The sequence below is a fragment of the Gossypium hirsutum genome, chromosome D11, assembly GCF_007990345.1.
Source record: "Gossypium hirsutum isolate 1008001.06 chromosome D11, Gossypium_hirsutum_v2.1, whole genome shotgun sequence".
NCBI classification, from domain to species: domain Eukaryota; kingdom Viridiplantae; phylum Streptophyta; class Magnoliopsida; order Malvales; family Malvaceae; genus Gossypium; species Gossypium hirsutum.
The window spans coordinates 67928475-67955462 of NC_053447.1; the positions used below are offsets into that span (position 1 = coordinate 67928475).

Here is a 26988-nt window from a genome sequence, read left to right on the forward strand (position 1 = left end):
CTTCAACATGACAAAAATTAAGGATAGAAGTTACCTCAGTTTTTGGAACACATCTTCGTATTATCTGGTCTGAACAGTGTTTCCACAAGTATGGGTCATCCTAAATGTAATATCGAGCATTGCGTCTAAGCTTGTCCCTTGCGAAACGTGCTAACTCAGTGGGTAATAATCCTGTGGCTAGAAAGCTTACTATATCTGCATACCATGGGAGACGTACCTCGGTCGAGAATAGGCTCTCATCAGGGAATTCTTCCTTAATTGGGATGTCGTCAAAAGGTACTTTTATTCTGCTTAAGTGGTCAGCCACTAAATTCTCGCATCCCCTTTTGTCTCGAATCTCAATGTCAAATTCTTGGAGTAGCAAAATCCACCTAATGAGCCTCGGTTTTGCTTCTTTCTTTGCGATCAAATACCTGAGAGCTGCATGATCAGAAAAAATAATCACTTTAGTTCCCAATAAATAAGGTCGAAATTTATCTAAAGCAAATACAACGGCTAAGAGTTCTTTTTCCGTAGTGGTGTAGTTGCTCTGCACAGCATCTAGGGTTTTTGAGGCATAACATATGACATGTGGTTCTTTGTCTATCCTTTGCCCCAACACGGCTCCTACACTGCGCTCGCTGGCGTCGCACATAATTTCAAATGGGTATTTCCAATCTGGTGGTTGTACTATAGGAGCGGAGACTAACTTTTGCTTGAGTGTATCAAATGCCTCCTTACATTTTAGGCCAAACTCAAATTTCTTATTCTTCTGCAACAACTCACACAGTGGTTCAGCTACCCTCGAGAAGTTTTTTATAAAGCGCCTGTAAAACCCTGCATGACCAAGAAAAGAACGAATTTCCCTCACGGTGGAGGGATAAGGCAAAGAATTTATAATATCAATTTTGACCTTATCGACCTCAATTCCTTTAGATGAAACAACATGACCTAGAATTAAACCCTTGTCTACCATAAAATGACACTTTTCATAATTCAAGACAAGATTAAATTCTATGCACCTACTTAAAATTATCGTTAGGTTTTTAAGGCATTCATCAAAACAATTCCCATATACAGTAAAATCATCCATAAAAACTTCGATAATTTTTTCCACATATTCAGAAAATATACTCATCATACATCTTTGGAAGGTGGCTGGCGCATTGCAAAGACCGAATGGCATCCTTCTATATGCAAATGTACCGAATGGGCATGTAAAAGTGGTCTTTTCTTGGTCCTCTAGTGCGACTGGAATTTGAAAGAAACCTGAGTATCCATCAAGACAACAAAAATGAGTTTTTTCGGCTAATCTTTCAAGCATTTGATCTATAAAAGGAAGAGGGAAATGATCTTTTCTAGTGTATGAATTCAACTTCCTGTAATCAATGCAAACGCGCCACCCATTTTGTACTCGGGTAGGTACCAAGTCACCTTCAGCATTTTTTTTTACTGTCACGCCCATTTTCTTGGGCACGACCTGAACCGGACTTACCCACCTACTGTCAGAAATAGGGTAAATTACGTCAGCATCTAACAGCTTGATTATTTCCTTTTTTACTACCTCCATCATATTCGGATTTAGCCGTCTTTGTGCCTCTCGCCTCGACTTCGTGTCTTCCTCCAAGTAGATCCTGTGTGTGCACGTCAAAAGGCTTATCCCTTTTAAGTCTGCAATGGTCCAGCCAATCGCCTCCTTATGATTTTTTAGTATATGAACCAAACTTTCCTCTTCATGTGTGGAGAGTTTATTGGAGATTATGACTGGTAGGGTATTACCCTTCCCCAAAAATGCATATTTCAGATGCTCAGGAAGTGGTTTCAACTCCAACTCTGGTGCCTGTATAACAGAAGGTAACAGTTTAGTATTTAGAGATAATAACTCATTAACAAATTCAATTTCATTAAGTTCAGAATTATCTCCATAAATTGACTCAAAATTCTCTTCCACCAAAGAGTCAATTATGTCGATACGATTTACGCTCAAGATTTCGCTTGGATGACTAATGGCATCGTAGACATTAAACTTTACGATCTCCCCATCAAACTCCATTGTGAGAGTTCCACTTCGAACATCAATTTTAGTACTAGCTGTACTAAGGAACGGTCGACCCAGCAGGAGATCTGAAGATCCAGGAGTGCTATCCTCCTCCATTTTGATCACATAAAAATCTGCAGGGAAAATAAGCTCGTTAACTTTTACCAGAACATCCTCAAGGACTCCTTCTGGATAAACAACAGACCTGTCCGCCAATTGAATGATAACACCTGTTTTTGTCAAAAAACCTGCGTTAAGTGATTCATAAACAGAATATGGCATTACATTTATAGAAGCCCCTAGATCACACATAGCCTTTTTAATTCCCAGATGGCCTATTTTGCATGGTATTGCAAACATGCCCCTATCATTGCATTTTGCCGGCATTTTCCGCTGTAACACTGCGGATACATTCTCAACAACATTCACCCTTTCATTGCCTGTTAATTTTCGCTTGTTGGTGCAAAACTCTTTAAAAAATTTAGCATACCGCGGTATTTGCTTAATGGCATCCAACAACAGAATATTGATCTCGACATTCCTAAATGTTTCGAGAATTTCCTTGTCCTCTTTACCTCTTCAACACTGGTTGAATCGTTCTGGAAATGGAGGTTGAATTTTAGGCAATGGAGGCTTCGGTCGAACCTGTTCGTCTTTTTCAGTTTTTTCTTGGGTAAGATTCCTGTCAGGAATCGATTCCAGTATTTTTTCGCTTCGTAACGTAACTGCATTTGCATTTTGCCTAGGGTTTGGTTCTGTTCGTGATGGTAACTTCCCTTGAGAGGTTAATTTCTCGATCGATGTGGTCAACTCTCTGATAGACTTCTCGGTTTTCTGTTGGAACTCCTTTGTCTCTTTTTGGAAATTAAGAGTTTACTGTTGAAAATCAAGAACATTAGCTGCTAACTTATTGACCATGGTTTCTAGAAAATTACCTGAACCTTACGGCTGTTGCGGAAATCGATTTTGGTATGTCTGGTTATTTCGTAGATTGGCCCCATAACTTAAGTTAGGATGGTCCTTCCACCCTGGGTTGTAGGTATTAGCATAGGGGTTGTACTGCCTTTGTAGTGGCCCAGGGAAATTTCCAACAGCATCTAGATGGGCCTTGGTATCATCATACAAACTGGGACATGCATCAGTTGTGTGATCAGGTGTAGCACATATTCCGCATAATCGAGCTGTCTTCGCTTTTTCTACAATAAGAGAATTCATCATATTAGTAAGTCTATCAACTTTATCCTCTAAGGTTGAATTACTTAGCTGATGAACCCTTCTAGGGGGTTCAGTATTGGCTCGAAACTGCTGAGAATTTGTAGCCATCGTGGAGATCAAGTCTCTCGCTTGTTGGGGAGTCATGTTGACCAATGCTCCTCCACTAGCAGCGTCTACCATATTCATCTCCATGGGCTTCAAACCTTCGTAAAAGTATTGGAGGAGAGATTGCTCTGTTATACCATGTTGTGGGCAGCTTGCACACAACTTCTTAAATCGCTCCCAATAATCGTAAAGGGACTCAGCTTCTTTTTACCTTATTCCAACGATCTCTCTTCTTAGCTCAGCTGCTCGAGACGCTGGAAAAAACCTGTTCAGAAACAAACGAGATAGATCAGCCTAAGTTGTAATAGATCCAGGGGGTAAATAAAATAACCATTCCTTAGCGGAATCTGCTAGGGAGAAAGGGAAAGCACGCAATTTAATCTGATCCTCAGTTACCCCCTGAGGTTTCATGCTAAGACAAACCATATGAAATTCTTTCAGATGCTTGTGGGGATTTTCATTTTGTAACCCACGAAAAGTTGGCAATAACTGGATTAAACCTGACTTCAATTCAAAATCAGTATCCATAGTAGGATACGCGATGCATAATGGCGGTTGTTCTGTTGGAGCTTCGGCCAGTTGCCGAATTGTTTGAGCCATTGGTTCGTGTGCTAAATTTGGGTTTTCGTTAACCCTAGCGTTAAGCACTTCTTCTGGCGAGTCGACTTCTACCTTTTCGCTTTCAAGTGTTCGAGTAGGATTTTCGTTAACCCTAGACTCAGCTTCGTCGTCGACTTCAATTTCTGGCAGTGGATTACTTTGAGTTCCAACCACTGCTGACTGCTTTTTTCGTAACTTTGTCTCCTTGCGATTGGCTCTAGCAGTCTTCTCAATTTCTGAATCGAACGCAAGAGTACCTGGAGCAGATCTGGTCATAAGAAACAAAAAACAAGATTAGTACGTTGCCAGTCCCCAGCAACGGCGCCAAAATTTGATGCGGTCGCTGGAAGCACCAAAAATATCCTATCCCTAATAAATAATGAAAAGAATAGTAAAAGGGAAGTAGGGTCAAATCCTCAGGGACTGGACTTGCAAAATATCTTGTTCCGTGATATCCCAGGCAGAGTCTTGCCCAAGACAACCTGCGTTCCAGAAAAAAATAAAAACAATAGCAGAATTAAATTGTTGGATCTAGAAACAAAAAATAAAATAAAAACAGAATTAAGAATATTGAATTGAAAATTCGAGAAATTAAAAATAAAGTTAAGAGAAAGAAAATTCTTATGGGAAATTCCAGCCTCCAGTTGTCTCGTTCCGCCTTGGGTTCAATCCTCGGCTTTTAGATGATCCTTCCCAAACCAAATAAGCCAGTTATAGTGGAAGAGGACGCCTACGACCACCAGCTCCAATGATTTAGACTACGATTTGGTGGAACCTGACTTTAGCTAACAATCGCTTCTTTGGGATCGTCTTATGCTAGATCAACGCTTCTCAATGGCTAATCCCACGCCATTTTGTCTCTTGGGCTCGCCAACCTCTGACGCAGTAAGCTAACGAACCGACTGTGCAACCTTCCCAAAACATACAAAGTGGCCGCCTTTGCATATGTTGAAAAGCTTACTTCTTAAGGGACTTGGACGGAAGCGTCAGCCTCGTAGTGCGGAGAAACGATGAATACTCAGCGAGAAGGCTAAGTACGGATTCTAAGCCTCAAGAACCTTTTTGGGGATTTTTGACAACCTTCGGCTAGATGGGTTTAGTGGCTCATGGTTGTGGTAGAAAAGAAAATAAATAAAATAAAATAAAGATTTTATTTAAAGAAAATATGAAAAGAACAAAAGCCTAGACTTTTGGGGAGAGAGTGTTTACAGAAAAAGAAAAAGATGAGATCCCCTTTTGAGTCACTTCACCCCCTATTTATAGTGCTAGGAGAGATATTCTAATTCTACTTAAATTCCTAAAAGATAAATACATTTAATTGAAGATAAATAAAGATAAAATAAAATCCTAAAAATAATCCTTAATAATTATCTCAATATTAATTATCCTAATATAATTAAAATAGAGTTTAATAAAATAAAATCTCTTCTTTTTGCATTTCAACCCTTGTGTCCTCCATGCTTGCACTTTTGGCACCAACTTTTCCTTGTGTCGCACATTGGCCCATTTTATCTCTAAATTCACGCTTTTGGCCCTTAATTTCACTTTTGCCTCAAATTTAGTCCCTATGAGATAAAAGATCATAAATAGCTCAAATTAGCAGGATCATACTCAGAATAAATACATAATTAATACGTAAAAATACGTTATTCTAGAGTGTTATCACCATCACATCAATCAATGTTCCGAATATAATGAATCTATTTGTACCATCAAACAATCACAAAGAAACTTAACTAAATAGGAGAAAAAACCTATTTGTACGAATGGGCTAGTGAAGTAGTTTACACAATTATTGCTTCTTCCCTGATCGGCTGGTTATAAAATTGAAAATGTTTTGCAGCCGTTTAGGCTTCGGCCCTTCTTCCTCTGTTTCCTCGTCGATATCACGTTTTCGTTTTACAAAGGAAGTGCTGCCTGCGGATCCATCGTTTTCAGTAGAGTGATGATGGATATGTTCAAAGTTTGGAGAAGATTGAGTGGTATGGCACTGCACCTCTTTTATATCTTCCAAATCTTTCTCATACATTATTCTAACACCACACTTCTTCACATTAACAGAAGGATACCTTTTTGCAGATTGGAAGGACATCTCAAGCGATAAATTCTTGGTTTCACAATTACCCTTTAAGGATAATGGATAAAATACTTCACGCGAGAAATAACGAAGTAAAAGGTGGTCCTTCGTTATGGGTCGTCGATCAAAGTCAATGGAATTGAAATCGACCCTTCGACTATTTTTAACTTGAAAAACAGATCCATCACTACTAGATTGTCCAGAATATGTAGAATGGATATAAGCTAGACCACCGATAACCTTTATCTCGGAACCATCATCATGGCCAAAAATGCAGCAGACAGCAACTCCAATCCATTGTCTGTCATTCTGAATATTGAAAGGCAAAGGTATTTCAATTACAGAGCCGCCTCTCTGTTGGCTGAACCATTCTGGGATTTCACTTCCAGGCATAACAACATCAAGTCTTTTTCTTGAATTCTCAAATGCCTGCAAATTAAAACATCAGTCGTTCTTGAATTTGCAAAATAAAATATCGGTGGTTCTGTAACTAAAACCATGAAAAAAAAAAGAGGGATCAATGAACCTTAATATGTGTTTTCAGCAATGTTATTGCACTCATGTTCTCAACCAATCTGTAGCTGTTAATGGCTATAAAGTAAGACCGATTATGTTTCCAATCACTTGTCTTCCTTGCTAGAAGCACAGGCAACGATTCAAGCTCACTGCAATTACACACTCCAAGCCTTTGAAGATTGGAAAGACGAGCGAGAGACGCACCTATGCTGGTGAAATTGTTACCATGAAGATCAAGAATTCTCAATGAGGATAGACCTGAAATGTCACTAGGAATATCTCCTTCACCCATATTGCGCAGGCCGCACCTTGACAAACTAAGTTCTTCAAGCTTGGAGAGTCCAGTAAGAGATGCCGGTATTCTGTTGAAATTGTTAACGCTAAGATCAAGAAATGCCAAAGAGGATACACAAGAAATAGCACTAGGAATATCTCCTTCACCAAGATTGCAGCCCCTTAGTTTCAACTTTGTTAATGACCTCAAACTGGATAATGAAGGTAGCATTGGAGCTATGAAATTCATCCTTCCTGTTTGGCTTACCTTGAAAAGCGAAAGGAGATTTCTTTTCAACTTATACGGACCCTTGCATCCATCAAAAGACAAAACTTTAAGATTTTTCAATTGAGAAATGAAGGATGGTGCTTCTTTTATGGTTGTTTCACTCAAGTCAAGCTTTTCCAAAGATTCTGCTTGATGCAAATTCTCTGGCAAATATTCAACTTTATAACAACCAGAAAGATCAAGAGTTTTTAGATGTTCCATTTTCCCATCAATCTCTGGAAACCTTGCAAGATTTGAGCAACCCGAAAGAATTAAAGTTTCAAGGGATTCCATTTCAATTTTGGTTGGAAGTCTCCTAAGACTTCTGCAATCTCTTAAATTCAAAAGTTTCAGTCTCTTAAGCACTCCAAGTGATGGATGAACATCTACTAATCTGGTACAATCTTGCATAATCAACACTTCAAGATATGGGGCTGTTGTGAAGTCTGGTGTCTTGATCAGGTTTTGGGACCCTTTAAGGCTGATTATTTTCAACTTATACAAGGGCTGTCCAAAACAATAACAGATTAGACAGAAAAGAGAAAACATAATAAACCTCATTATTATTATCTTATTCAAATTTTAACAGTTTATAATATTAAAAAAAAATAGTTTATATTAAAATAAGCTAAAACATAAGGATTAGATAAATTTAATTCAACATAAGGATTAGATGAATTTAATTCTTACTCTATTTCCCTTCCACAGTTGTTCAATGCGACTATATGGTAAGAGAAGTATGACAAGGTTGTCCGGTTGAAAGCTCGATGGCAGTGATTTTAAAGGATATCCTGTCCAATCTAAAAACCGTAGCTCATTAGAAAGATATTTGAGATCATTACAATTTGAGAGGCAAAGCACTCTCAGCAATCTCAATTTTTTCATCTTCGAGAAGACATTGGCACTCAAATTGAGCATCTTGCTTGATTCCCTACAAAACCACGGGCAAACAAAAAATAAGCATTAAAATATACAAAAACATTCAATACCTAAAAGCTATCTTTCTCCAATACTATTTTTTAAGGATTTTCATCCCTTATACCTAACATGTGTCCAAATATGAGCATTTCAAGAACTCTTTAAATATATGAAAAAAACTTCTTAAAAAAATCACACATACCCATTTTAGACATATATCCCATTTGACTTCGAATTACCTAAGTTTTAAATACTAGAATTAAAATCTTCATTTATATTGGTGCAATTATAATGCATAATTTTATTTATTATTAGTGAACGAAACAATAACACATCATTAAAAATGAAATTAATCGGTTTTATTTTGGAAATTTTTGATGACATATTAAAATCTTATTTATAAAGATACACTATCAGTGCATCAAATATAATCTCGATTGTGTTTCTTTTGAAAGTGTTATGCCTTGCTAGATAAATTTCATAAAAATAACATTAAATATTAAGCATTAATGGTTTTTTTTCCATCGATTTTCATTGAATACTTTTACCAAAAAAAACCAATAAAAATATTAATAATACACATCATAAATGTGTATGTATGTTTTCTTACCTTTGATTGTCAATGATCATGCTTTCAATCATTTCTGTAACCTAAAAAAACACGAATAGAGAATAAATAACCTTTTGGTCGAAATAGAGTTAATAGAGCATTTTAAATAAAGTAAAACATTTCCGATGAGAGAGATTCAATTAAATTAAATACTTATTTATACAAATTCTTATTAACAGTAATCATCAACAAAAGGCATTTATGTGAAGGCTACTCAACGTCAATTTTTTTATGGACTGCTATATTAGTCAATTGGACTAAGCCTTAATTTTATTTCAGAAATAAAGTAAAATATTTTCGAATGAGAATAATTCAATAAAATTAAAAACTTATATTACAAATCATTATTAATATTTATAATTAATAAATGGAAATTATTTTAAAGCCACTCAATGTCAGTTAAGGATCAATATGTAAACCAATTAGGCTAAACTTTAGATTTACATCATATATTGATAAAAAGAAAATTTTATATATAATTTTTATTCAATGATTTACCGTGTTTTTTGTTAGGACATGATGGACATCTCTTTCTTTCCACAATCTACAACGTTTTCCAGGTTCATCAACACATTTTTCTTCAACAATTTTTCTTCCCATTTCTTGCAACAAGGCATGCATCTGCAAACGTTTGTTGTCATCACTAACTTTTATCAAAGATTTCTTAATGAGAACATCGATTCCAATATCTGGAAAGAACTCACAACCATCCAATACTTTCGTTATAAAATCTCTCTTCTCACCACTGAAAAAGCATGCTATATCTAGAAATATATTCTTCTCCTTTTCTTCCAATCCATCAAAGCTAATTCTTAGCGTGTTAAGAATTTCTTTGTTAGAATCTTCTTTAAGTCTTTCGATTGCACTTCTCCATTGAACTATATCTCTATCGCACAAAAATGAACCCAAAACTTCAAGAGCTAAGGGGAGACCACCAGCATAACATACAACGTGTCCAGAAAGCTCAATGAAATCATCTTTTGGCACTGTATCACTATGGAAAGCTTTCAAATTGAAAAGTCTAAGTGCATTGTCTGGATTCAATGTTTTAGGGTTATACACATCATCGACTCCGTAAGATCGGAGTAAATGTTCATCTCTTGTTGTTACAATGATTCGACTCCCTAAACCAAACCAATCACGCCTTCCAACCAAGCATTTCAAGTGCTGTACATTATCAATATCATCAAGAACAACAAGAACCTTTTCACTGCACAACCTGCGGCTAATTATGGCATTCCCTTCATGAACATTGAAAAAATTGAAGCATTCATTTGGCAAGATTTGAGAAAGAAGTTGTTTCTGTAAAGAAACAAGTCCACATTTGTTTGAAACTTCTCGAATATCAGCAAGAAAGCTTTTGCCTTCAAAATGAGGTGACATTTGAGTGTAAACAACCCTTGCAAGAGTTGTTTTACCGATGCCACCCATTTCGCAAATTCCTATAATGCGGACATCATCTTCCCCAATGTTTATTTTCGAATACAACTCCTTCAAAGGTAAGCTAATTCCAACCAATTCATCATGAACAATTGGATATGTCTCACATAATTTGGCTGATATCTTCCTAACAATGTCTCCGATAAACTCTGATTCATTCCTACAACGAAATAAAAAAAATGTTTCTATCTTTCAAATGCTCTTTGTCATTTTTAGTTCAATGAATCGTGAAATATAATATAGTTGGAAGCAAACAAAAAGCAAGAATAAGACAGTAAGATATATTATGGCATCAAAATACACAACTTTCTCGTTAGTATTCTTAATTAAACACAAAATTATAAAAAAATTACATGCAATCTGGAAAAAAAACAATTTTTTAGTCAGTAAAATTAGGAAATAGAGAAGAAATGAAAGAATTACCCATTATGTAAATGCCATCCTTTGATCTTAGCTACTTCAGTCAAAGCATTTCGCCACTTTTGGATCTTGCCTTTATCTTCCTTGTACCTCTCTTCATGTTTGGCAAAGGCTGCTTCTACTTTTTCTTTTTGGTTTCTTAAATCGGATGGATCCACATGGTAGAAAATTGGAAATACTTTATGTCCGTTAGCATTTTTTTGTTGAACAATCTCAGCAAGCTCCTCCAAGCACCATCCTGAAAAGGCATAGGTTTTTGAAAAAATAATTACCGAGCACCATGATTGCTGAATTGCTTTGGAGAGTTCGGGTGCGATGTCTTCGCCAGCCTCCAGCTTTGGATCATCCCTGAAGGTGACGATCCCACTACTCTTTAGAGCATCATAAAGATGACCCGTGAAGTTCTTGCGAGTATCTTCACCTCTAAAACTCAAGAAAACATCATATTTCTTTCTAGAAATGGGCGAAGAAGTCGAAGGTAACGACAACATGAGGATGTGTATGAAAGGAGAAGGATACCTCTATCTGGTGTTCAAAATGAGAAAATAGATCTCCCGATCCTCGCAAAGAAACTAGAAAAAGTAAGTATATGAGCATAGGGGTGGAAATTAGGGGGTCAAAGATGAGTGATGGATGTTCTTTCCACGAAGAATCCAAGAAGGTGAGCGTTGGCAAAGTGGAGGCTATTAAAAATGTTGGACGGTTTGTATTTTACGTATTTACTAAATATAGGGTAGATAAGATTATGACAATAATCATTAGAATATATCTCTAATAATTATTCTTCGTTATGGGCTGGTTAAAAAGTTTACCAAACAACCAACTACTTGCATGACACGTGGAAAACTTTTATCTTGACAGATCCATTTCAGCTGCTTAAGATTATTTTTGGTTGGAATCTACCTATTAAGTAACAAACAAATAAAAATGGCGAAAAAAAATTAAAATTTGAATACAACGTGAAAAAACTCTCCGAAGAGGATAAAAAATTATAGGTAGAGATAATTTTACTATAATGACAAAAGAACGAAGAGTACAAAAGATAGAGATAAAATTTAAACCCTGAAAACAAAGAACCCTCAAAACATAAACACAAAATTCTCCAAAAGTGTTATGAATTCTAATCTCTAATAGGTGTATTTTCTAATATTGTAAAAAAGTCCATTTATAGGCTAAATTCGAATGTGAAATAATAATAAAATAATCTAGACTAATCAGATTTTGATTGAAACATATAAACAGAGTTTAATTGGAAGATTATTTCTTAAATTTGACTGAAAAATGAGTCATACTCAACAAATCTCCACATTGACTCGTATTTCCACAACGCCACCTTCGCCAAAGCTTACCAGGAGCCTATCTTGAACTATGCAGGGAATTAATTGAGTTGAATTTGTGTTTAAAAGCTGGAACGCTTCTAGACTTCAACTTGTGCACTGTCAAATCAAAACTAACCCGAGTCTGATTTTCACAAACACAATGCTCTAACTTTTCAAAACCGACATCTAAAAGAGAATCTCCGCTCCAAACAAGTTAACTTTGACTCTGTAATAGATGAGGAACGTCTAATTTCACTAATCACTGTAGAACCTTCAAAAAAATAAAGACTACTGGTCTTTTTACCTTTTAACAAAACGAGAGCCCCACGAGACACCTTAATGTCGCTAGACTCGATATTGATTCTGTAACTTTTCGAGTCTAAATTACTTAAGGAGATGAGATTCTTTCGTAAATCAGGTACATACCTGACATCTGAGAGTGTCCTAATCGTCCTACCGTGCATCCTAATTTTATAGTACCAATACAAATTACCTTACCAGATGAATCGTTTCCCATACGCTTAGCACCACCTACAACCGAACTGTATGTGGAGAACCATTCTCTGTTGGGACACATGTGGAAAGAACATCCCGAATCTAGGATTCACTCGGACATAAGCTCAGAACTATCGCTTGTTAACACTAATAAAAATCATCACCACTTTTGTCGCCCAAATTAACACGAGCTACACCTTCCCCATTGCTCTCAATAACCCTTTTAATTCGCAGTTTATAACAATCTGCTTTGACGTGACTTAACTTCTTACAATAGCGACATCTTTTGTCTCTCTTCTTTGATGTTACCAAAATAGAAGCTTGCCTATTTTCCTTGCTATCCAAACCAAACTCATTGTCGAGTTTATCTTTTCTCAACAAATGACCCTTCACATCCTCAAATGAGAGACTATCTCTCCCATAAATCATGGTTTCCCTGAAAGACTTGTATAAAGGGAGTAAAGAGCACAAAAATAGCATAATCTGATCCTCATCATCGATCTGAACCTCAATGTTATTTAAATCATTTAAACGAGTAATGAATTGACTAATGTGATCTCTAAGAAGCTCACATTTGTTCATGCGAAACGTAAATAGATTTTGTTTCAATATCAAACGGTTATCCAAAGATTTAGTCATATAAATAGTTTCTAACATTTTCTACAAGGAAGATGAAGTATTTCCCATCAATGCCTTCTGCAATACCCTATTCGCGAGGCACAATTGGATCGCAGACAAGGCCTTTTCATCAAGCTCTTCCCATTCTGAATGATCTAGATTCTTGAGCTTTTTTCCGGTAACAACCTTTTTTCATGCCGATCTGAACTAAAATTGTCATTATTCGAACTTGCCACATATTGAAATTTTTGACACCATCAAAATTCTCAATGTTAAACCTTGTTGTTATCATCTCTAAACGAGCTGATCTACGAAAATCCAACTAGCTCTTATACCATTTGTTGTGGATCAACCCGATTAAGCAACGAACAAGTAAAAACAGCAAAATAAATTCAAAAATTGAACACACAAATTTAACATGGAAAAACCCCTTCGAAGAGGATAGATAACAACGGGCAAAGATAATTTTACTATAATAGCAAAAGAACGAAGAGTACAAAAGATGGAAATGAAAACCAAAACCTTAAAAACCTGAAAACAAAGAACACTCAAAACGTGAACACAAAGTTCTCCAAAAGTGTTATAAGTTTTAATCTTTAATGGGTGTATTTTCTAAGGTCTTAAAAGAACCTATTTATAGGTTAAATTCGTAGGTCAAATAATAATAAAATAATCTAAACTAACCAATTTTTTAAATTTAACTGGAATATGTGATTTTTTTAGATTGGAAGATGAGAAAAATTTGAATACAATAATTTTTGAGTCCTTTGAAATATATGAATTTTGATTCGATGCAACTATATAAATAAAACTTTGATTATGGTTGAAAACAAAAGTGTTAATACATACATTACCCGTAGAGTCAATTAGTCTTTTAAAGATGTCACTCACCCACCCACTAAGTAATAATTATAGAGTAGATAGGATTTTGACAATAATCATTAGAGTATGTCTTTAATAATTATCCTTCGTTATGGGCTGCTTAAAAAGTTTACCAAACAACCTATTACTTACATCGACACGTGAAAAACTTCTATCTCGAAAGATAGATCTATTTGGGCTGGTTAAGATTATTTTTGGTTGAGAATTGACCTGATTAAGCAACGAACAAGTAAAAATAGTGAAAATTTTGAGAAATTAAATACACAAATTTAACGTGGGTGTTATGAGTATAAAAGAGGATAAAAAACCATAGGTAAAAATAATTTTACTATAATGGCAAAAGAACGAAGAGTATAAAAGAAGAAGATAAAACTTAAATCCCGAAAATAAAGAACACTCAAAATATAAACCAAAATTCTCCAAAAGTGTTGTGAGTTCTAATCTCTAATGGGTGTATTTTCTAATATTGTAAAAAAGACTATTTATTAATTAAATTCGTATGTCAAATAATAATAAAATAATTTAAACTAATTAGAGTTTAATTGGAAGATTATTTGTCATGTTGTAAGGATCATGAGTTATAGTGGTAATGTTGGGTGAATTCACAGACAAAATAGCCTCAAAGGTTGCTATTTGACAGAGATTGAGATGCAGTGTAAAAGCAAATTTCACCAATTACCCTCTTGGATTTCAACACCTGACAAGGCTTTCACCCAAAAAAGTGCTCTAAGCTAGGTAAGAAAGAGAATCTTTCAACCGGAACAATTTTCCCATTAAAAGTAAAATCGTTACGCGCCAGCTATATCCCATAACCCCGCTGCACAACAGAGGAGCCATCACTGCTTAATATCACCTTTAATTTTATTTTTCATAGAAGTTCGGCTTTAAAGTTAATGTCAAATGGATTTATGGATGGTATTTAATTATAAATTAGACAAGGCTTGAGGGATGGTTTTTATTTATAAATTTATATGGTCATTATTATAGTGCAACGATTAAAGAAAGAAAGAAAAGTTAGTGCAGAATTTTCAAATTTGGATGGCGAAATGAATAAAAGAAAGAAAAAGTTGTGCAGAACTTTCACCATATTCACTAAATGATACAGCTTGCCCCACCTTTTCTTTTCAAATATTTATTTATTTTTGGTGACGGGGTTCATGCTTTTAATTTGTTTATTACTATGATTATGAATCAAACTTTATTTTAATATTTGTGGGGTTTTATAAGTTGTTACAGGGAGATGTTTTATTGGGATAAATTACATTAGAAATCACTAAATTATTAATAAGTTTATATTTTGGTTATTAAATTTTAAAAAGTTATTAAATGATCATTAAATTATTTTAATTTTTTATTTAAGTCACTGAATTATCTAAAAAATTTTATTAAAATTAGTGATTCGTTACATTTATTTATTTTTCTTTTAAATATACATATATTTATTAGGAAAGGGTCAAAGGTTTTGATTTGTTTATTATTAGGGATAAATGTCAAATTTATGTATGGACTTTGGTTCAATGTGCAATTTGATACATGAATTTTGACTTGGTGCAATTATCCATCTGAAATTTAAATTGTGGTTCATATATATACATGAAATTTAATTTTGATTCAATTGTACACATTTAAAGAAATGAATACATATAATTATTTTCACATTGAATAAAAGTTCATGTCTTCTGTTATTATCATGGGTGATACATGGATTTAAAGGAGCTCATGTGTTCATAGTGATGAACCTTTATTGACTGTTGATTTTCACTTACCGTAATTAAAGTGAGTTGGGAGAGAGTTTACTTAATTGTACAATGGTGAGGTTGCACCAAGTTATGCTTGAATAATTTTATTGTATTGTGAAGTTTATGGTTGATTCATCTCTTTGGGTAAGGCCTGACAGATGTAGGACGAGTACTTTCAAACTACACAATCATCTTGGTTGTGCTCTTTATTTTGCTTGTTGCATGTGCCAACTCAAAAATTAATTTTTGTTTTTAAAAAAATTTAAACTTATAATTATATCAATAGTCCCCATTAAAATTTATCTATCAAATTAAATAAACAACTCAAAAATTAACTTGTCTACACATAATTATATATATTAAACTTTTTTAACTTTTTGAAATTTTAAGGATTTTTGTCTCCATTACTGTAAAAATTTAAATTAATTCCCAAAATATGTAATGCTTGTGATTATTTTTGGTTGGGGATCGACTTGATTAAGTAACGAACAAGTAAAAATAACGGAAGAAATTCAGAAATTGAACATACAAATTTAACGTGAAAAAACACTCTGAAGAGGATAAAAAAACTATAGGCAAAAATAATTTTATTATAATGGCCAAAGAATGAAAATTACAAAAGATGAGATAAAAATAATAATTTTACTATATTTAGAGTTTAAATACACGAGGTTGAAATGAAGCAATGGTGGAGTTGGAAGGCAGTGTTATTAAATACTAAATAATTGTTTTGTGAAAATGGGATATTTTTACTTTTTTATCCATTCGGACATATCACTGTTCCTGTCTTCCTTTCCATGTTTTTGTAAAAAACAGATTCCCACCATTCTTTTCTCTTTCGTAAATGTTGATTGCTGAGAGGACAATCTTTTTGCACATTCCCGAACTCTATGGACATGATTTTTTGCATCTCAATCAAAGGTTTGAAAATCCCATTCAAAGCTGCAAAGTTGAAATTATGTTTAGGATTTTATTTTACTTCCGAATGGTATCCAAGTATTGAACTTTCATGTTCGTATTATGGACACGAATAGTCCATCACATCAATCAATGTTGCGGATATAAAGAATACTTAATTATGGTAAATAAGAATCTATTTGTACAATTAAACAAAAACAGGGAAAAAGAGAAACTTAATTAAATAGGAGAAAATATCTTGAAAAGGCTAGTCAAGTAGTTTACCACAATTACTGCTTCTTCTCTGAACGACCCATTATAAAATTGAATTTTGTTTTCATCTGTTTAGGTCCTCTGTGTCCTCGTGGATATTACGTTTTCGTTTTACAGGAGAAGTGCTACCTGCGGATCCATCCTTGTCAGTAGAGTGATGATGGATGTGTTCAAAGTTTAGAGAAGATTGAGTGGTATGGCACTGCAAATCTTTCTCATACATTATTCTAACACCACACTTCTTCACCTTAAAAGAAGGAAAACCATCTGCGCCTTTGAAAGACATCTCAAGCTGATCGCATTCATGATCAGAGCAATCCATTGTCCATGCATATTGTAATTCACGAGAGAAATAACGAAGAAAAAGGTGGCTGTTCGTTATGGGATGCTCCTAGTCCCCACCTAAACCAATGAAACTGGGATCGACCGTTCGAGGATTTAACTTGAAAAACAGATCCATTATGACTAGATTGCCGGGAATTTCTATAATCGATATAAGTTGTACTACCGATAACCCTTTCATCGGAACCACCATCATTGACGAAAATGCAGCAGAAAGCAACTCCAATCCAATTTGTTTGGTATATGTGAAACGTTTTGTGAGTTTGTTTTTTAAAATAAAGGTAAATTTGAACCATTATTTTTTAATCATCATTATTAATATAATTGAAATCACATGCAATGTATGTTAGTGATAATGAAAAATTGGAATGTGACATACTCTTGATGTGTTTAGAAAAAAATTTATAACCATCATGGCATCGGTTGAATTTGTTAATTTAAAAGTTTTAGAAATCCAATGTTTTAGGTTCTAATCTCAATTTTATATAAAAAGATAAAAAAATTTACTATAATAATATTTGTTATTTTTAAAAATAGTAAATTTTTAGTCATTTTCCAAATAAGTTAATATCTAATTTACTTATGACTGATAAGTAAAGTATAATATAAAGTATGTTTGGTTAAAAATAAAATTATGTGAAAATGATATATATTTAAATATAGAAGATGTCAAATTTTATATAATGTAAGTTATTAATATAGTAAAATTGGAAATAATTTAAAGATAATTATTATATTAGAAAATATAGGCATTAAAGTTGAGGCATTTTAAGAAGTTTACCAAATTTTATATAATGTAAATCATAAAAACTGTTCCTTAATACCACCGCGCACGATTAGCGCTGTTGGAACCGTTAGTCCCCTGCTTTAACTTTACCTCCATTACATGCCGAGACCATGAAAGGCACTCATTCCTTCATACCATATATAGTTCCCGCAACGCCACTACTGAAAACAAAGGCATTTCTATTTTACCAAAGTTTATAGCGGCCATAGCAAAAAGAGTACCCCAATCAGTTCCTTTCACAGAAAAAGTTCTTTGAGCTCCGGAGAAACTCAATGCTCTCCCATTTCCTAGCGCCCAATAGACACCATTTACTACATCTTCCCAAATGTTGGACAAAGCCCTCCAGAGAAGCGAGCAATTAGAAGGATGTATTGAAGCCGACCATCTACTTATTACCCCATACTTGTTTCCAAGGACGTCAACCCATAGCAGATTCACGTTAGAAATGACATTAAAACCTACCTTAATCACGCAAGCTTTATTGTGGTCTCGTACTTTCCTCAACCTAACTCCGCCATTCTTCAAAGGCATACAAAATTTATACCAGCTCACTAAAGTTGGTTTCCGATTGCCAAATGTTGACCCCAAATGAATCCTCGAACCAGCTTCTCATTTTTGTTGCAATTGTTTAAGTGATCACCTAAAACAAGACCGTACAAAGATTGATCGGTCTAAAATGAGATAGTCATTCCGGTCTTGCCACCTTGGGAACCAACACAATAAGAGTTTGATTCAAAATAGAGGCAAACATTTGATAATTTCATTCTATTGGTTTTTAATTTGAATAGTTCATTCATTTAAAACAATCATAATTGTGCATCAATTATGAAAGAAGTCAGAAGAAAACTGTGCAGTAATCAAATGCAATTTTCTTCACTTTTATCGCATCTTTGAGTTGGAGGAAAAGATGGTCCAATTGAGATATACTTGAAAAGTTTAATGATGAATTGGAATGAATTCACTATTATGTCATGTCAACATGTTAAATTAATGGTTCAATGTTAAAAAATTCATAATTTGACTCAATAAAATGTTGAGAGTCAAAACTAAAAAGAAATGAAAACGGGTCAACTTGTCAAATTTTATAAACACTAAGAACCTTTTTTTTTTATCATTATGCCTAATTTTAAAGGTTTTATATACAATACAATTAAATTACTATTTGAATTTACATTTTAAAAACAACGTTCATTTCAATATGTATAATTTACATTACAGTACATGATAAAAACAACTAATTATATTTTGCTAATTCCCTAAATTCGTCAAAGCCTATAATTGCTAAAGTGTCCGCTTCCATTCCAACTTGATGACTTTTGTTGGTCCCTCACTTGCATGATCCTTTGAGCAGACTTTCATGCTTCATTTGGTCTAGGAGACAAACATAAAACACCATCATTATTTTTGTTGCATTGAGATCATCTATATTAACTTACCTCAAATTGAGAAATTTTTGTTGATATCATATAAATACAATCATTGAAAATCTTACTCATATCGACCAAAAATCATATTTTTATATCTCTAAACAATAACATTAGACAATAACAAAAATGAAATTATAGAATTTTGAAAAAAAATATTGGATATGAAAATGTCTCTCACATGGAAAAGATTTTCCAAATAATTAAAAGAGCGTACTTTATTTTTATATTTGAACAAGTGTTAAAAATAAACGTCTAAACTTAAATACTTTGTAAAAAATATAAATTGAAGAGTTGGAATAATATTGTTTATACTTCAAGCCATGAAATTTAAATGGTACTTTTGTTAGAAGGAATTAAACCTACTATTAAGGACTTATATTTAATCTTCCAAATATATAAAAAACAATTTTAACTGATTAAATTGAACACATAAATTGATCTCAATAAAAATAAAATGTTTTTTAACTCTGCCGAAATTATGATCTAATCCTCATTAAAGGATTTTCACCTTATTATTACAACCTAAAAATAAAATATAGATGTAAGTGAATATATATAATGAGAATAAAGTTTTAATAAATAAAAAAAATAAACCAATCAAAATGTACACATTTCAATTATGTAAAAAGGAAAGAATTAAGTGAATAAAATTTTAAATGGTATTTTTTAAAAAAATTATTATATAATAAAATGATCATATCTCGTATGCAAATAAGTCTAGAATGATTACTTTAAATGAAATAAAAGATGTAAACAAGGTAGACGAGTAAAAAAAAGTAGGACAAGGTTGGTTAAGTAATTTACCATAGTTAATGCGTCTACCCGGATTCGCCAATTATAAAAAATTGAAAAAAAAAGTTGCATCCGTTTTGGTTGCGGCCCTTCTTCCTCCGCTTCATCGTAGATATTAGGTTTCTATTTTATGTGAGAAGTGCTACCTACTGATCCATGGTTGTGAGCAGAGTGTTGTGGATGTGTTCAAAATTTGGAGAAGATTGAGTGGTACGGCACTGCAACTCTTTTATCTCTTCCAAATCTTTCTCATACACTATTCTAAAGCCACACTTCTTCACTTTACCACTGCATCCCATGAAAGACACCTCAAGCTCATCGCATTTTTTATCTAAGCAATGTGTTGTCCATAAATTAGTGGTTTCACAGTCGTCATATTTATCCTCCAAGGAAGGATATATTGTATCACGCGACCAATAACGAAGTAAAAGGTGATCTTTCATTATTGGTTCACACAGCCCCCAGCCTCTCCAATCAATCCGTCGATAATTTCTACCCCGAAAGATAGATCCATTACAGCTGGCTTGTTCAGAATTTCTACAATAGATATATGCTCCACAACCGATATATTCGTCATCCCTTGAAGCATCATTACTGACAAAAATGCAGCAGCAAGCAACTCCAATCCATTGACTATCTTTCTGAAGGTTGATAGGCAGGGGTATGTTAATTGAAAAGGCACTTGTTTGTTGGCTAAACCATTCTGGGATTTCACTTCCGGGCATAATAATATCAAACTTTTTTCTTGAATTTGCGAATGCCTGCAAAATAAAACACAAGTCGTTTGGTAACTAAAACCATAAATTCTCAAGTATGAGATTTTGTAAGGGAGAAAATGGAGATTAATCGACCTTAAGCTGTTTTTTCAGCACTATTAATGCATTCATATTCTCGGCCAATTTGAAGCAGTTAATGGCTCTAAAGGCACCCGAACCTATTAAATTGCATACTTCACGTAGTGTTAATGCATTGATATTCTCAGCCAATTTGAAGCAGTTAATGGCTCTAAAGGCAGCCGAATCCACTAAATTGCATACTTCAAGTGCAGAACAACCATCTAGACACACGTGTCCTAACCTTGTCGGTATCTCAGGCAACGATTTAAGCATCTTGCAGTATGACAGTCCAAGAAACTGAAGCTCGGATAGTCGAGTAAGAGATGAAGGTATGCTGATGAAATTGTTACCACTAAGACCAAGATGTACCAAAGAGGATAGACCAGAAATATAACCAAGAATATCTGATTCACCAAGAGTGCACATGTTGCAATTTGACAAGTCAAGAAACCCAAGCTTCGAGAGTCCAGTAAGAGATGCAGGTATGCTGATGAAATTGTTACCACGAAGATCAAGATGTTTCAAAGAGGACAGACCAGAAATATCACGTGGAATATCTCCTTCACAAAGATTGCAGTCCCTTAGACTTAGCCGTCTTAATGAACTCAAACCTGACAACAAAGGCAACATTGGAGCCATGGGAGTTGTCCTTCTTTCTTGGATTACCTTGAAAAGAGAAGACAAATTTGGTCGCAACTTTGCTTGCTGCAAATTCTCCGAGAAATTTTCAACTCTATAACAACCAGAAAGCTCTAGAGTTTTTATACGTTCCATTTTCCCATCAATCTCCGGAAACCTTACAAGACTTGAGCAACCCGAAAAAATTAAAGTTTCAAGAGATTCCATTCTAATTTTCCCGGAAGACTCCTAAGACTTTTGCAATCTCTTAAATTCAAATGTTTAAGGCTCTTAAGCACTCCTATTGATGGATGAACATCCACTAATTTGGTACAGCCTTCCAAAATTAAAACTTCAAGATTTGATGCTGTTGTGAAGTTTGGTGTCTTGATCAGGTCTTGGGAACCTTTGAGGTTCATTATTTTCAACTTATACAAGGGCTGTTGAAGACAATAATAAATTAGAGAGAAAAGAGAAAGCATAATAATTCTCGTTTTTGTTTTTGTATTTTTACCTTAATCAGAGTTTAATAATTATATTAGAGCTAAAACACAAGGATAAGATGAGTTAATTCTTACTCTATTTCCCTTCCATAGTTGTTTAATGTGACTATATGGTAAAAGAAGTGCAACAAGGTTGTTTGGTTGGAAGCTTGAAGGCAAGCATCTTAAAAGATATCCTGTCCATTCTAAAAGCCGTAGTTTATTAGAAAGATATTTGAGATCATCACAATTTGATAGGCAAAGCACTTTGAGCATTCTCAAGTTTTTCATCTTTGAGAAGGTATCAGCACTCAAATTGAACATCTTGCTCGATTCCCTAATAACCATGAGTAAAACAAAAATGAGATTCAAAATATACAAAGACATTCAATATCTAAAAGTTATGTTGCACCGATAGATGATAAATTTCCTTTGTAATTAAAAAAAATCATTCCAAATTGGAATGAGAAGGAAGACAATGGGAGAGATATTTATTTTCAAATGTTCTATTTTCTTTCCTTCTCACTTTTCGCTATACCAAGCAATAGTGAGGAGGAAAATATATTTCCATTCAATTTTCCATCTTTCCAGTCAAGTTTTCCATCCCCTCAGTTTTCCACCCTTCTGATTTTATTTCCACTCTGCCAAGCAAAGTCAAAAGGTTTTTTGTTGTTGTTTTTTTATTGGAATTTTTACAAAAAATAATAACAATATTAATAGTACATATTGATAAATTTATATGTATGTTTTCTTACCTTTTATTGTCGATGATCATACCTATGTTTTCTTACCTTTTATTGTCGATGATCATACCTTCAATCACTTCGGTAGCCTAAAAGTAATCAAGAATAGACAATAAGAATACAAAATAAATGATCTAAATTGTACAATAAAACTTTTGAAATTTACATATATGTTCAACATTATCACAATCTTTTGGTCGAAATATAGGAAATAAAATATTTTCAAATGAGAGTAATTCAATAAAATTAAACACTTATATTACAAATCATTATTAATATTTATAATCAACAAATGGAAATTATTTTAAAGCCACTCAATGTTAGTTAAGGATCGATATGTAAACCAATTAGACTAAGCTTTGGATTTACATCATATATTGATAAAAAGAAAATTTTGCATATAATTTTTGTTGAATAATTTACCGTGTTTTTTGTTAGGACATGCTGGACATCGCTTTCTTTCCACAATCTACAACGCTTTCCAGGTTCATCAACACATTTTTCTTCAACAATTTTTCTTCCCATTTCTTGCAACAAGGCATGCATCCACAAACGTTGGTTGTCATCACTAACTTTTATGAGAGATTTCTTAATGAGAATATCGATTCCAATGTCTGGAAAAAACTCACAACCATCCAATACTTTCATTACCAAATCTCTCTTCTCACCATTGAAAAAGCACGCTATATCTAGAAATATATTCTTCTCCTTTTCTTCCAATCCATCAAAGCTAATTCTTAGCGTGTTAAGAATTTCTTTGTTAGAATCTTCTTTAAGTCTTTCGATTGCACTTCTCCATTGAACTATATCTCTATCGCACAAAAATGAACCCAAAACTTCAAGAGCTAAGGGGAGACCACCAGCATAACATACAACATGTCCAGAAAGCTCAATGAAATCATCTTTTGGCACCGTATCACTATGGAAAGCTTTCAAATTGAAAAGTCTAAGTGCATCGTCTGGATTCAATGTTTTAGGCTTATACACACCATCGACTCCGTAAGATCGGAGTAAATGCTCATCTCTTGTTGTTACAATGATTCGACTCCCTAAACCAAACCAATCACGCCTTCCAACCAAGCATTTCAAGTGTTGTACATTATCAGCATCATCAAGAACAACAAGAACCTTTTCACTAGACAACCTGCGGCTAATTATGGCATTCCCTTCATGAACATTGAAAAAATTGAAGCATTCATTTGGCAAGATTTGAGAAAGAAGTTGTTTCTGTAAAGGAACAATCCCACATTTGTTTGAAACTTCTCGAATATCAGCAAGAAAGCTTTTGCCTTCAAAATGAGGTGACATTTGAGCGTAAACAACCCTAGCAAGAGTTGTTTTACCGATGCCACCCATTCCGCAAATTCCTATAATGCGGACATCATCTTCCCCTATGTTTATTTTCGAATACAACTCCTTCAAAGGTAAGCTAATTCCAACCAATTCATCATGAACAATTGGATATGTCTGACATAATTTGGCTGATATCTTCCTAACAATGTCTCCGATGAACTCTGGTTCATTCCTACAATGAAATAAAAAATTGTTTCCATCTCTCAGAGGCTCTTTTTCATTTTTAGTTCAATGAATCATGAAATATAATATAGTTGGAAGCAAACAAAAAGCAAGAATAAGACAGTAAGATATATTATGGCATCAAAATACACAACTTTCTCGTTAGAATTCTTAATTAAACACAAAATTATAAAAATTACATGCAATCTAGAAAAAACCAATTTTTTAGTCATTAAAATTAGGAAATAGAGAAGAAATGAAAGAATTACCCATTATGTAAATGCCATCCTTTGATCTTAGCTACTTCAGTCAAAGCATTTCGCCACTTTTGGATCTTGTCTTTATCTTCCTTGTACCTCTCTTCATGTTTGGCAAAGGCTTCTTCTACTTTTTCTTTTTGGTTTCTTAAATCGGATGGATCCACATGGTAGAAAATTGGAAATACTTTGTCCGTTAGCATTTTTTTGTTGAGCAATCTCAGCAAGCTCCTCCAAGCACCATCCTGAAAAGGCATAGGTTTTTGAAAAAATAATTACCGAGCACCATGATTGCTGAATTGCTTTGGAGAGTTCGGGTGCGATCTCTTCGCCAGCCTCCAGCTTTGGATCATCCCTGAAGGTGACGATCCCACTACTCTTTAGAGCATCATACAGATGACCCGTGAAGTTCTTGCGAGTATCTTCACCTCTAAAACTCAAGAAAACATCATATTTCTTTCTAGAAATGGGCGAAGAAGTCGAAGGTAACGATAACATGAGGATGTATGAAAGGAGAAGGATATCTCTATCTGGTGTTCAAAATCAGAAAATAGATCATCCGATACTCCCAAAGAAACTAGAAAAAGCAAGTATATGAGCATAGGGGCGGAAATTAGGGGTCAAAGATGAGTGATGGATGTTCTTTCCAAGAAGAATCCAAGAAGGTGAGAGTTGGCACAGTGGAGGCTATTAAAAATGTTGGACGGTTTGTATTTTACGTATTTAATAATTATAGAGTAGATAAGATTATGACAATAATCATTAGAATATATCTTTAATAATTATCCTTCGTTATGGGCTGGTTAAAAAGTTTACCAAACAACTAACTACTCGCATCGACACGTGGAAAACTTCTATCTGGAAAGACAGACCATTTCGACTGGCTTGTCCAGAATTTCTACAATGGAAGCATCATCACTGACAAAAATGAGACAGGACGCAACTCCAAGTTGACCATTCTGAATATTGAGTGGTAGAGGTATCCTAATTGTAGAGCCACCACTCTGTTGGCTAAACCATTCTGGGATTTCACATCCAGGTACAATAACATCAAACATTTGTCTTGAATTTGCAAATGCCTGCAAAATGAAACTTCTGTCGCTTGGTAAATAAAACCACAAATTCCCAAGTATGAGAGGGAAAGAAAGAGAGATTAATTAAACTTGAGATGTATTTTCAACAATGTTAATGCATTGATGTTCTCAGCCAATCTGTAGCAGTTAATGGCTTTAATGGAAGCTAAATCCAATAAATTTCATACTTTTGATGGACTTGCAACTACTTCAAGTGAAGCACAACCATCTATGCACACTCTTGCTATACTTGTTAGAAGCTCAGGCAAGGATTTAAGCTCTTTGCAATTCATAACATAAGAAGTTTAAGCTCTTTGAGTAAGAGACGCAGGTATGCTGATGAAATTGTTACCACTAAGATCAAGATCTGTCAAGGAGGATAGGCAAGAAATATCACTAGGAATATCTCCTTCACGAAGATTGCAGTCCCTTAGCTTTAACTCTCTTAATGAACTCAAACTTGACAACGAAGGCAACATTAGAGGCATAGAACTTGTCCTTCCTTTTTGGGTTTCCTTGAAAGGAGAAGGAAGATTTTGTTGTAACTTCGATGGTCCCTTTCATCCATTGAAAGACAGAACTTTAAGATTTTTCAATTGAAAAATTAAGGATGGTGGTTCTCTTATGCTTGTTTCAGCTCTTCCAAATATTCTACTTGCTTCATATTCTCTGGCAAATTTTTAACTTCACAACAACTAGAAAGATTAAGAGTTTTTAGACCTTGTATTTTCCCTTCGATCTCCGAAAACCTTACAAGATTTGAGCAACCCAAAAGAATTAATGTTTCTAGAGATTCCATTCCAATTTTGGTTGGAAGACTCCTAAGACTTTTGCACCCTCTTAAATTCAAAAGTTTAAGCCTCCTAAGAACTCCCAAGGATGGATGACTTTTACAATTCTTGTACAACCTTCTAAAACCAGAATTTCAAGATTTGGGGCCATTGTGAAGTCTGGTGTCTTGATTAGGTTTAGGGACACTTCAAGGTTGATCACTTTCAACTTATACATAGGCTGTGAAAAACAATAATAAATTAGAGAGAAAAGAGAAAAAATAAGAAAACTTATTTTTGTTGTTTATTTTTTATCTTAAGCTAAAAAATAAGGATTGGGTGAATTAATTTTACTCTGTTTCCCTTCCATAATTGTTCAATGCTACTGAATGGTAAGAGAAGTACAACAAGGTGGTCCGGTTGGAAGCTTAAAGGCAAAGATCCTAAAGGATATCCTATGTAATCTAAAAATTGTTTTTCCATTGAAAGATATTTGAGATCATCACAATTTGAAGGCCAAAAGACTTTGAGGAATTTCAACTCTTTTATTTTGGAGAAGACATCAACATTCAAATTAAGTGTGTTGCTCGATTCTCTAATAACCATGGACAAAACAAAAAACTTAGCTTCAAAATATACAAAAGCATTAATACCTAAAAACCAT

The 26988-nt window shown here is 34.2% G+C and overlaps 4 protein-coding genes across 4 annotated transcripts; all 4 read right to left on the minus strand.

Moving 5' to 3' along the window:
- Window positions 1-5475: 5475 nt before the first annotated feature.
- On the minus strand, window positions 5476-7674 carry LOC107935697 (disease resistance protein RUN1-like). Its single transcript, XM_016868317.2, has 2 exons — window positions 6541-7674; window positions 5476-6443 (listed from the first exon to the last, which is right to left on the minus strand). The coding sequence occupies exons 1-2, from the start codon at window positions 7630-7632 to the stop codon at window positions 5730-5732; spliced, it is 1806 nt and encodes a 601-aa protein (XP_016723806.2). The 5' UTR covers window positions 7633-7674; the 3' UTR covers window positions 5476-5729.
- Window positions 7675-7909: 235 nt separating this feature from the next.
- LOC121223276 (TMV resistance protein N) lies at window positions 7910-10950 on the minus strand. The gene is made up of 3 exons (XM_041104427.1): window positions 10463-10950; window positions 9098-10199; window positions 7910-8002 (listed from the first exon to the last, which is right to left on the minus strand). The coding sequence occupies exons 1-3, from the start codon at window positions 10948-10950 to the stop codon at window positions 7910-7912; spliced, it is 1683 nt and encodes a 560-aa protein (XP_040960361.1).
- A 7918-nt stretch (window positions 10951-18868) lies between these two features.
- LOC121223472 (disease resistance-like protein DSC1) lies at window positions 18869-21720 on the minus strand. The gene is made up of 3 exons (XM_041104974.1): window positions 20882-21720; window positions 20043-20791; window positions 18869-19182 (listed from the first exon to the last, which is right to left on the minus strand). The coding sequence occupies exons 1-2, from the start codon at window positions 21710-21712 to the stop codon at window positions 20177-20179; spliced, it is 1446 nt and encodes a 481-aa protein (XP_040960908.1). The 5' UTR covers window positions 21713-21720; the 3' UTR covers window positions 18869-19182; window positions 20043-20176.
- An 817-nt stretch (window positions 21721-22537) lies between these two features.
- LOC121223277 (TMV resistance protein N-like) lies at window positions 22538-26042 on the minus strand. Its single transcript, XM_041104428.1, has 8 exons — window positions 25907-26042; window positions 25743-25834; window positions 25350-25560; window positions 24761-25011; window positions 24494-24726; window positions 23133-24234; window positions 22758-22798; window positions 22538-22607 (listed from the first exon to the last, which is right to left on the minus strand). Exons 1-8 carry the CDS (start codon window positions 26040-26042, stop codon window positions 22538-22540), a joined length of 2136 nt encoding a protein of 711 aa, XP_040960362.1.
- Between the last annotated feature and the right edge of the window lie 946 nt (window positions 26043-26988).